General features: G+C 38.2%; 3 protein-coding genes across 3 annotated transcripts in view; 2 read left to right on the top strand and 1 right to left on the bottom strand.

Annotated features, from left to right (window-relative positions):
• The window catches only part of LOTGIDRAFT_175652 (hypothetical protein), a gene marked incomplete at both ends in the record, with an annotated part of 4,976 nt that extends 1,439 nt beyond the window's left edge, over window positions 1-3,537 (top strand). The window contains one exon of the mRNA XM_009058356.1: window positions 3,108-3,537. Coding sequence (XP_009056604.1) covers window positions 3,108-3,537 — 430 coding nt within the window. The remainder of the gene's footprint in view (window positions 1-3,107) is intronic.
• Window positions 3,538-3,731: 194 nt separating this feature from the next.
• LOTGIDRAFT_175653 (hypothetical protein) lies at window positions 3,732-4,787 on the top strand (the record flags this gene model as incomplete). The annotated part of the gene is made up of 1 exon (XM_009058357.1): window positions 3,732-4,787. The coding sequence occupies one exon, from the start codon at window positions 3,732-3,734 to the stop codon at window positions 4,785-4,787; it is 1,056 nt and encodes a 351-aa protein (XP_009056605.1).
• Window positions 4,788-6,085: 1,298 nt separating this feature from the next.
• Window positions 6,086-11,202, bottom strand: LOTGIDRAFT_175654 (hypothetical protein; the record flags this gene model as incomplete). The annotated part of the gene is made up of 6 exons (XM_009058358.1): window positions 6,086-6,232; window positions 7,584-8,284; window positions 8,578-8,842; window positions 9,133-9,606; window positions 9,823-10,012; window positions 10,520-11,202. 6 exons carry the CDS (start codon window positions 11,200-11,202, stop codon window positions 6,086-6,088), a joined length of 2,460 nt encoding a protein of 819 aa, XP_009056606.1.
• Between the last annotated feature and the right edge of the window lie 843 nt (window positions 11,203-12,045).

Below are 12,045 nucleotides of genomic sequence, written 5' to 3' on the forward strand. Positions count from 1 at the left end.
TGATACTTCTGGTTCTTGATCAAATATCTCTTCACAATACGATCGACAAATTCCTAAAAAAGCAAAATGTATTATAGTCTGATAAGCAATGAGTTACGTCCCTTTTTTACAATTTTGAGAGAGGGGTAGAATAATGGAATTGAAACTTCTGATAATCAATAAAAGATTATGATTTGCTACAACAAATTCTTCCGATTACCAATATAATGGTGTGTTGCACTGAACGCCTTATATTATAATTCATGAAAAGGTAAGGTACAACCATTTTCATACATAAAATTATGCACATGTCATGTTGTGAAATTGCAAGAGATGAGATGTCCTCGTGAAATTGAATACAGATTGCAATAGTCCATCTGTTTAGCCTATAATATAGAGTAGTGGCAAAAACCGATGGTTTTATTTGTTTATAAAGGGTTTTGAGATGAATGGAGATGGAATGGATGCAGTGGAAATGTATAAATTATATAATATTTACTTCGTCGGACATTTTCGGATTATAATCTTCTTGAGCTGTGAGATGTTGTCCAGTTGAAATCAATGTTGACAGTGAAGACGAAAACACGCCGGCTCGGTTTATATATGAGGCTGTGCTACGCTTGGTTGCTTCTCAAGTTGACAAAGGTCTGTATGGCTTCAGTCAAACGGTTCAAGCTGACTTAGGCCAATACAGACCTATACTTTTTTTTGTTTAGGTATTGCGCCTTTTTGTGACTTCATGTTAGCTTTAAGAAGCATACTAAGTTTCATCAAAATAAGATGAAAACTGTAGTCTCTAAAGTGCTCACAAGAAATGTTGACGGACGGGCCGAAGGATAGGGGTGACGACAATATACGACGAGCGTTATTGTTGAGTAATGTGGGTAATGTTTTTGTGTTCGTCAAATTCGAATTTGAAGAGAATATCGTCTGCCAAAAAATAATCTTCAATTTCTGTCTTATTTGCTAAAAGATGTATTAAGTTTTTAGTCAAAAAATCAAAAAGCGTGTGATTTTGACATGTCAGTTTTTCTGTAGTCATTTCACTTTTAATTGTAATATGCCGGTGGCCTGTGTAATAATGGCAGATTTTTTTATTCTAGTGTTACACATGGTACAAGTTATTAGATTTTGAGAAGTTAAAATATTTGGCATACTTTTTTGACATGCAGGGCAATTTTGTTTAACTGAGAAGCGGGCTGATATGATAGTACCAGTTATACTTTCAGATTTGTTTACAGTAAAGGAGGGTGGAATTTTAAATTCCTCGTTAATTGGATTAATCATTGTTTCTCTTGTGGAGGTCAATTTGACATCATTATAAATCCTTAGTTTTACATTTGTTATTTGATAATTACCATCAATGTTAACTTTTCCTACTATATTTTCAAATAATGTGACTGTTATATAATCATTGCCGTCATGAAATATAACATCTTGGAATTGCTTGATGTCACCATGTATATTGGCTTGTTTGATTTCGGATGTTGACTACTTTACCTTTGATGTTATACTACAAAAGAAAAAAGTTGATAGTTTCATTTCAAATATAATGTAAAAGATTTGATGGATTATAAATGTAAACATTTGATTTGACATACAAGTAATTTTTGATGGAAGGTAAAAACGACCTATAACTATTTTGCAATAAATTAAAGGTATGTTTATCAGGTTGAACATTTTCAATTTTGAAAAATGTGCATTTTGAAGAATTGCACTTTATTGACCTTTGTCTTTCATATTTTCCAGTAGAGTACATTTTATTGATTTGTGTGTTCCATATAGCCCAGTTGGGTGCCTTTTATCTGTGAGATAAAACATATAAGCCACAACTTATAACTTTGATCCATTACATTGTATAACTTTTCAGTATAAGTCAGACGCCGATCTCCCTATTTTGCGCTCAAGCAATATCGCAGGCATGTTGAGGAAATTAATGGAAGTAAAAATTTCTGTAGAGCAGTAGCGATAGTAAAATGAAGATGTATACTAAAGATAGCTTGCCAGGCAAGGTAACATAAGCCCACTGGCAGCTTTGATTGTAAATAATAATTTTGAATTACAGAAAAAATACTCGTTCCAACAACCTTTAGTCAAACACTTCTTCTGAAATTTTTGGAATGATACTGAAGAATATTGCTAACTTTTGACCAAATCTGTCAAAAATTGTGCTTTTTAGAGTGTTGAAGAGATAAAAATTGAACGCGTTTTGAAGAACAAATGCAATAATTCATAGTAAATATTTGTCGACTTTGAATAGGATTTATCAAGTATTGTGTATTCTTGAGTGTTTACCAACTAAAAATTGAAAGCGTTTTCAAGAACAAGGGCTATGATTTATAGAAAATATTTTTGCTGATTTTCAATAGGGTTCATCCTTGGTGATTATGAACACGCATACGAAGTATTGTCAAAATCCGTCAAGAATTTTGCCTTGTAGAGCGTTTATGAGGGACCGACGGACGGACGGACCTGAGTGACGACAATACAGTACCTCCCATTTCAAGTGGGCGTATAAAGAGCGCTAAATTTGTCAAGATTGTATTTATAATGTGGTTATTTAGATAAATACATCTGAATTATGATGCATTGTACTTACCTTGTCCACTTGGTTTAATTCTTAAAAAAAGAATTGCTAGTATTGCTATCGAGAGACATAAGAGTACCCATATCAATTATAAAGGTGATGTTCGACGTCAATTTCCATTACGTCTAGCTTATGCAGTTACCATTCATAAAGTACAAGGTTTGAGTTTAGACAGGGGTGTTGTATCGCTAAATAGAATATTTCAAAACTGGTCAAGCATATGTTGCATTAAGTCGTGTTAAAACATTAGAAGGATTGACAATACAAGATTTTAATGAAAAAGCTATATTTTGTGATGAAAAGATTGAAGCTGCTCTAAATGAAATGCCCAGATTTTTACAACCTGAAGAACAAGTGTTGCCTAATAGTTATAATATTATATTATTCAATGTTCAAGGACTTACTACACATTTTGAAGATTTAAAAAGTGATAATAGATTTATGAATTCTGACATGATTTGTTGTACAGAAACTTGGCTAAGGAATGTAAAAAATCCAGTGAAAGTACGATTAGATAATTTCTATTTTTTTTTTAATCAAGCTATGATGATAGTGCTAATTTTAAAAATCTTAAAGAAAAAGACCATGGTGGTGTAGGAATATATTATAGTACGAATAAAGCTTGTAATATAATAAGATTAGGACAATTAAATATAGAACATGTTGGTTGTAATATTCCAGATAAAAATGTTTCTATAATAGTTATTTATAGACCACCAAAATATAGATTAGAATTGTTTATGCCTCATTTAGAACATTTGTTGACTGAGTTACAAGAGTCTGGTTATCATTATATTGTTATGGGAGATTTTAATCAAAATCTATTAGAAGGACAAAGTTCCATTAAGGATAGTTTTGAACGATTTGGTTTTAGACAGTGTGTAACAGAGAGTACTACAGAGGGTGATACATTATTAGATTCGAAAACCGGTTCGTGTCAATTGCGTAAGTTTTTGTTTTACTTGTTATAATTTTTCACATCATTGTGAGCGTTATTTATCACCTAAATATATATTTTTTTGCATTTTTCATCTTGCTTTATATATCCCCAAACCCAGTTTGACTTATTTGCATAATTTGATCCCAACATTTTCACGCTAGCATATACAGTTTCCTCCTGTTACATCCGCTGTACATTCCCTTCTAACCCCAAGTTATTTTCATTATGCTCCCCAACTACAACAACCACTGGCAAGAAGCCAGAAATAGAAACACTAATCGTCAACCAAACCAATATCACGTACCCTACAACGGCCTTGTCTTCCATCGACCTCTACCACCTACCACCAACCCATCCAGCTATATCCCACCCCATCGCCGACCTACCTACAACACCTACCAATCAAGAGGTAACCATCGACCTGACCAACAACAGAAACGACTACCAGCCCACCGACGCCAACCAGTCCCCACTCATAAGGAGGAAGAACCTTTTGTGAAGGTGTTCTTCCAAGTTTTGCAGTGCCTCCATCATTTGGCAATCCTTACCCTTCAACAGCAAGGCCAACCAGCCTTTACCTTCAAACGCAAAGTCTCTGAGTTGGATAGTTTTATCCGTCCAGCAATGAAAACATCAGCTGTCGACGCGAATATTAGATCCCTCAATCGGACATGGCTCTGTAAGGTTACGCAGGTCCTGATCGACCATTACCAAACCACACTTCAAGAGAAGCTGACCACCATTCGTACCATGTCTTTATCATCACCTGCCGTCGACCGCATCGTTTCTCATGCCCTGTCCTGGGCCCGTCGCTCCTATGGGAAACGTCTCACTCAAGCTGTAATCTCCAAATTCTACCAAACAATCAACGAAACAAAAACCAGAGTAACCATATCTCTACCAACTGAAATGGACACTACACCTGCACCATCTAGAGCCACCACGCTGCCGAACCAAACCCCTAAACGAGCCCGAAGTTCACCTACTCCTAGTCCAGCAGACATAGGTAAACGCTCTTGTAGAGAGGGCACACCCCTTCTCTTTTCACTTTCAGACTCGTCTTCCCCTTCCACACCATCTGCATCTTCACCACGTGATCCAAGATCCGCCAACCTTTCTTCCTTCTGTGCGTTTTTGGACCAGCAAACCACCCCTCAGTCTCCATCCAAGTCGAGACGTGTATCCAGACCTTCCCCTCCTCGAACCAGATCCCAGTCCGTTCCCAATGCTACAATTGTTTTGCCGACCTCTGCAGCTCTGTTTGCAGAGAGGTCCTGCTGATAATGTAGCCTTTGCGTTTTGGTGCTATGGCTCATGACTTTTCCCAAGTCGGGAGCTATCGAGGGGTCGGATGTCAATAAGTTGGTTACTATTGACTTCCGGAAACTGGTAGGCGCCACGGATTTATCCATATTGTGTAAAAATTTTCGATATCTGGCATTTAAGGACATTAGCCATGTACGATGAAGGCGTCTCTTCTAAAGGATTCCTCCCTTTGAACAAAAAGAAAACCTCTTCCGGGAGAGCCCGATGCCTGAAAGCATCATGATACTTGCGAAACATGCACCATTTATCTTCCTCGACCGTCATTTGAGCGGATCCGCTCATAGCGGTTTTATAATTGTTTGATTCGATGAGGTGACACTTGGATTTGGGAATAAATCTGGCATCTCTAAATTCCCCAACAGTTAAATTGAGTACTGCCCCACAGCGCTGACCCGAACCGATCAAGAGCTCGTACATTAGTATGGCAAGAATATCCCTGTAAGGGGTACTTTCCATTTTGGTTGGGTAGGAACCCAGTGGCGCATCTTCCAAGGCCTTGATGCCTTGACTATAGGCCTGAGAATTTCTAATGTCGGAAAAATCGGCGGGATCAAATATGAGTTTTTTAGTCTTTTCTCTCAAACGCCCTTTTTGAACAATCACAAGCCTTTTAAGGTTGGCGTCCGCATATTTAAAACTGACCTCCCATTCCTGCCTCTGATCGGATGTAATAAGTTGGTTGTCACGTAAATATTCTGTTAAGGTAAATTATCACATCTAATGTATATACAGTTTATTATAAAAGCCAGCAATACATGTGCAATACATATTCACTCGAGTGTAAGATGTCCGGCGTCGGTCTACCCTGGTCACGTGAGTGAAGCTCGTGCATGAAATATACCTCAATGAGCATGCGCAGCCTACATTCATAGTAGACGTCCTGTCCAGTCTGATAGCAGACGACACATTCAATATATTAACATTGATTATATTATTCTTTTTTTCTTTTTCTTTTTTTTTTAAGCACGACAAGAAATTTAAAACAAAAATTTCAAATGCAAAATATATAATAAAAATAACTATTTTTGTCTTTTTAAAATAATAAAATATTGGTTTGTATTTTTAGTATATACAATACAATGCGGAGATTATACCATTCACAATCTGAGTACTATCATTGAATTTGACTATTCTCAAGTTCTCGGGGATTATTCTGCCCCATAATATCACAGAATAACATCACAAATAATATGAATGATCAAAGGATAGACTCACATTCATTGGGATTATTATGCCCACACAAAATACCATGCCTAGAACATGTCACTTGGCATCATTCCACTGTTAAGAACCTTTAGCAAAGAGCTACCGGAAGCCCCCTGTTTGGTCATTGAATTGGCTAACTGTTGGTCTCCAGCGCACCATCGAATAGTTTTAACTTCCTTCAAACGCAGACTTTCCTGTATAGCAGCAATGTCAAACGCGCAAACGTTTATCATCAACAAGCTTTGTACTGTGCACTGCTTTTACAACACCTTTATTGTCAATAACTGCAATGATTTGGATGGTTTTATCTCGTAAATGAAGTATTTCTTCTAAGAGCATTCTATAGTAATACGCGCTTTCTAAGCCTTCTTGGAGACTTAAGGCCTCGGCTGCTATCGTTGACCGTACCACCCTTTTTATTTTGTTTGCGTTCCAGTGGAGGGGGCAGCATCTGTTACTGTCATCCATCAACCACACAACGTGCGCACCTCAGCTTCCGGTTCCATTACTTATATTTGCGTGCGATGCATCTGAATAGACAATCAAATACCAATTTTCACATTTTTCGGATATTTTTGGAAATAAGACTTTTGCGGTCGTTCCTTTTAGTTTATTGATTGTTTTGATAGCTCGCACAAGGTCACTCACTTCACCAGTTTTCAATTTTGTACTCAGATCTATCATATCAAAGGCAACATCTGGCCTGGACCCTTGTACCGCCCAATTTATTCTTCCTACTAGTTGTCTAAGAGTTTTCTGTTCTTTATGCGACAAAGTTTCTGTTTTCTGCGATGCCCGTTGCGGAGACAGCATTCCATTCTCCAAATCTTCCATGTATTCGGACTGGTCCATGACTATACCACCAGCGCTCTGTATAATCTTAAATCCAATGTATTTAAAAATGACCTCCTCTACTTTACCAGCGAGAAATCTGTTCCTCAGTTTATCCATAATCTCCTTGTCAAAATTGGTCACACCAGCATGTAAAAAATCATCTACGTGGCAGCAGATCAAACCATTCAATTTACTATCGTGGTAAACGTAGAACAACGCTTGATCAAGCTTGGGTTGTTGACAGCCAAACTTCAGTAATTCATCACGAACAGATAGGTAAAACTGTCTAGCACCATCTTTTAGACCATAGAGACATTGATTAAGTTTCCAAATAGTACCATGTTCCACATTTGCTTCCGGTGGGGGCGAAATAAACACATCTCGCTCAAGTTTGCGTCCCTGTAGAAATGCAGATTTTATATCTGTTGTTTTAACTGTCCAGGAAAGACTTGCTGCTATGGTGAGAAATATTCTTAAAGCACCTTTTCCTACAGTAGGGCTGTCAATTTGGGATGTATCCTCCTCTTCAAATCCCCGAGCAACTAGTCGACCTTTAATCTCACCACCGCTCTGTGTCAGTACCCATCTAGTTGAGATGGTAGGCTGTCCTCTATCTTCAACTTCTTCATAGGTTTTAAACGTTTTCAGCTTTTCTAGTTCTTTCTGCTTAGCCTTCACACAATCTGGATTCTTCTGGTCAGCTCTTGGCACCATAACAACATTGACATTTTCATTACTTCTCTTCCATATAACTTGGTCTAAATTTATACTCATCTTTTCACCACTTTCTTCAACTCTAACATTATACTTATTTCTATAAGAACCTGTTGCTTTTCCTGCTCTATTTAACACTGTAGCCTGTATCCAATCTGGAGAGTCATCTATCTTGTACTCTATCACATCATCAGGGCGCAAATTTTTATGATTAACACCAATAGCATCATTACCACAGCCACTAGAAAGTCCATCATTTTTGGCTAATGTTTCTGATGGTACACATTGAACATTATCTTGCGGAGCAGATATATCTAAACGAATCTCGTTAATGTCCTGTTTTGTGGTATCAGTTGCACTCTCAATGTTCAAATTGGTGTCTGATTTTATCGCAATGCCACTGTTTTTCTTAATCAGTCTATTAGGAGAAGTGCGAATGAATACACCGCCATGTCTTACAAAAACCACTTTACCGTCTTGAAACACTACACTGCCTGGACCAAGCCAGCGATCTTTGCCTTCCCGTTTATAATACACCTGGTCACCATTTACAAATACTTGTTCCGATTCACGAACTTTGTTTCTGAGAGCGCGTGGTATTCTTTCATCTGCTTCAGTTTCAATGAATGCTCTTCTAGCCGAGTGAAGGGCATTCAAATGTTCTGCAAAACGTTCACTGCTTGTTAGACCATCCAGTGCTGGTATGGAATCAGTCATCAAGTTAGGGAGGTTAGGGCTTGTGCCAAACACTAATTGATGCGAACTAAAGCCATTCCACATTTGCAAACTGTTCCGCGCCATATTCGCCCAGCATAGCAGAGTCTGCTTATTAACATTGTTATGTTGGGCCTCTAGCTTATTGAGCATCATGTCGGTCACTGAATGAACCCTCTCACATAGACCGTTTTGAAAGGGGCTCTGTCCGGCCGTTGTAGAAACTTTACATCCAAACTAGACATTACCTCTCGTACTTCATCAGCCGAAAACTCACCACCATTATCAGTCATAATTCCTCCCTTAACACCAAACACAGCCACCCAACGTCCCATCAGTCCATCTATCACATCACAGGGGCGTTTTCTAGCAATAAATAAAGACACTGTATATCTCGACCATATGTCAATTATATGTAAAATCCATAAACCCCACCAAAGTTTTAGGTCCATAGCAACCTTTTCATTAAATCTAGATGCCATGGGCATCGACACAACTGGTCTTGGGGGCGTCTTGACGTATTGTTTGCACAGATCACATTCCTGATATATAACTTCGAGAACGTCCAGGAAACAGTGACGCCATGATCCTGCATCCTTCAATAAGGCTACTAATTTATTGGTGGGCGGTGGGCAAATTGTCTATGAAGTTTCAACAGTGCTTCTTTTTGACTTTTGTAGTCACTTTCATCAATTCTAATAGCAAAAACACTCTCTACATTAAGTTTATCACATTTGTCAATCGGAACACAATAATGTCCGGACGAGGTCAAATTAAGTATCACTTCCTCACCAAAAATAACTGCCGTGTCATTTTCCAAGTCTAGTTTTACCTGAGCACTTTTCATAGCTTTACGGGATAAGAGCAAAGGAATGTCCGATTCAACGACATCAGTTTTTATAAGTACATCATGTCCAGCTAATGTTGCCTGTATAGTGTACATTGCCAATGATTTCAGGCATGTACCTCCACCAAACTTAAATATCTTACTTCCGTTAGCTTTTACTACTTTCGACTTTTCACCAGTATCAAGGGAATTCACATAATTGTCAAACCATGTCTTGCCACACACCGTACTGGAACAAGCACTCTCTAAAACCACACTGTTCTGAGCTTCAACGCCTAATTTCGCAACATTTTCAGCCTTGTTTCCTGTCCAAAGAACTACATTTTCTTCATTAGTAACGTTTACTCTAGCCAGGTTTTCCCAACTATCTGGGCATTGCGCGATGAGATGTCTAAATGACCCACAGGACTTACAAGTCATAATTTTGCCATTATGGCCGATTGGGTTTGACTGTCTTGTCTGCGAGTACGACCTTCTATAGTTTTTTGGATGTCTTGTTCCTCGTCACCTAGAAAAGTGACCCGGAGGATTACTTCTCGATCGATGCGAGTGATCGTCTCTACACCATGGTTCCCTAAATGGGCCTCTATTATAAGATGACAAGAAAGCTTCTTCATTTCGACTTCCAGTTACACAAGCAGATTCAAGTTTTATGGCTGGATTAAACTGACTTACTTGACCTGGACATGTGTCACCTTTAAATTTCCTCAAAGACTGTTTTGCATCTTCATACAGTTTATCAATCTTGTTGTAATCCATCCCTGTTAAAACCAATAATCGTTCTTCCGGTGTTATGTTGGCTCTTTTGAGTAGACGGAAAGCGAGGATTTCTTGTGGAAGCTGTATATTCTTCTTCTCCATTTTCCTGTACACACAAAGATCCAAACACCAAAATATATACGTCTCTTCGTTTTCTTTCGCTCATACCACTATCTTTTTGGCCGCCATTCCAAATTCAACTTCAAAGTACTTTCTTCTCACTTCACTGTCGCTCAAAGTTTACAAATCTTCATAAAACTTACGCTTCATCTAATACTTATAACATCCGTAGATTCGTTACACGCTCTGCTACCATTTGTTAAGGTAAATTATCACATCTAATGTATATACAGTTTATTATAAAAGCCAGCAATACATGTCGTGCAATACATATTCACTCGAGTGTAAGATGTCCGGCGTCGGTCTACCCTGGTCACGTGAGTGAAGCTCGTGCATGAAATATACTTCAATGAGCATGCGCAGCCTACATTCATAGTAGACGTCCTCTCCAGTCTGATAGCAGACGACACATTCAATATATTAACATATTCAACCCACATTTTCGCAGAAAAACTATATGTCCTCAATGTGGAGGGTGTCAAAATTTTCTCACCCTTGGCTTTCGTAAGTGATTGGATTAGACCAGTTATCAATGCTTGGTTCACCAGCATAATTCAACCAGATATTTTCCACCTGGTTTCTATGTTGTTTTGCATTTTTTAAACTCAAGCCTTTCCTATCCACCCTTTGAAGGTGTTGAAAAAATAATTCGAGGGTTTCCAAGACAGGGCCTGCAGCAAGACCCTTGTTTCTCCGTCCGTGGAGTTTCGGTTTCTCAGATTCGTCATCTTCCTCCTCCTCGTCCTGACCTTGTGCCCTCTCTGTCTCTACGTCTACCTCCTCCTGTGTAAGAGTGCGAGGTCTACTTTGCCTTCTGGTCATCCTGAAGTATTCAGGATCGGTGGTCGACATGTGGTGGGTTCTAATTAGATGGTGGCCCAATTCGGTGACGAATTTACCACATGTCGGGCACTCCTTTTTATCGGTTTTGGCGGTCACGCCCTGGCTGCTTAAAACAGCAGCATCTCTATCAGACAAATTATGGACTCCAGTAAAATGACGTTTTAACTGGATTATTATTGCACCACACAGTGGGCAGATTTTAGGTGCCCGGGGCTTGTTTTCTACTTTCTTGGCTGCGGAGAGGTTTCCACCTTCAGAACTTTCAACATTTTCAACAGAAGTGATATTTTCTTCAGAAGACATATTCTGAGAATCAATGCCGCTGTCGGTCATGACTACCGGAAGAGAAAAGAGACAAAAAATCCAAGAGGCTAAACCTAAGCCTAAAAGCAATAAAAAACCAAATATCATAAACAGTATGAATAAAAAACCAACAGTATGAATAAAAAACCAAATATCATAAACAATATGAAAAAAACAACTCAATTTTTATATATATAATATGTTATATGTAAGGGAGTGTGTAGTATTATTCTAAAATTGTAAATTCGTAAAGAAGTGAATGCAGAGCACGAAGGACGTTAGAGCCTTGAAGGTTCAACTGCAAGTGAGGATAATGTGAGTTGCTGTCCTTTATATAGGCTTGAGAGTGCTGTGTGACCTACTTTCACTTATTGAATTTTTGGTAGGTAAAAGAGACAATTAAAAAATCGAAAAGTTATGTGGACTTAAGTAAAAAAATGTGCTGAATAAGATGGTAAGGCCCAAAAAATTCTTCACCCCGGACTAGGGCATGCCAAAAAAAAACAAAAGAATTACTTGGAACGAATAACGGGAAGTAACTCATGCAGAAATTTGAAAATAAAAATTTAAAGGGTCAGAAAATCAAAAAAAAAAATTTCTATTGATGAAATCCCTGATGTCCCTTTTATCCGGAAAAGTTGAAAAAACCTTAAAAAAAGCTCAATTTCAGCCCAATTTTTTAAAAACATCAAGTAATGTCGCAAAAACCTGCCCTACATTTATAACCTTTTAAATTTAAAGAGTAAATGTGTAAAAAACCTGCCCTACTGTTATAACACTGACCCACTTAACTAAAGCACATTGACCTTTGATGTCTCAAAAACCTGCCCCGTCATTCACAACCCATCTTCAAAGAGTAATGTCGCAAAAACC

This window comes from Lottia gigantea (genome assembly GCF_000327385.1).
Source record: "Lottia gigantea unplaced genomic scaffold LOTGIsca_333, whole genome shotgun sequence".
Lineage (NCBI taxonomy): Eukaryota > Metazoa > Mollusca > Gastropoda > Lottiidae > Lottia > Lottia gigantea.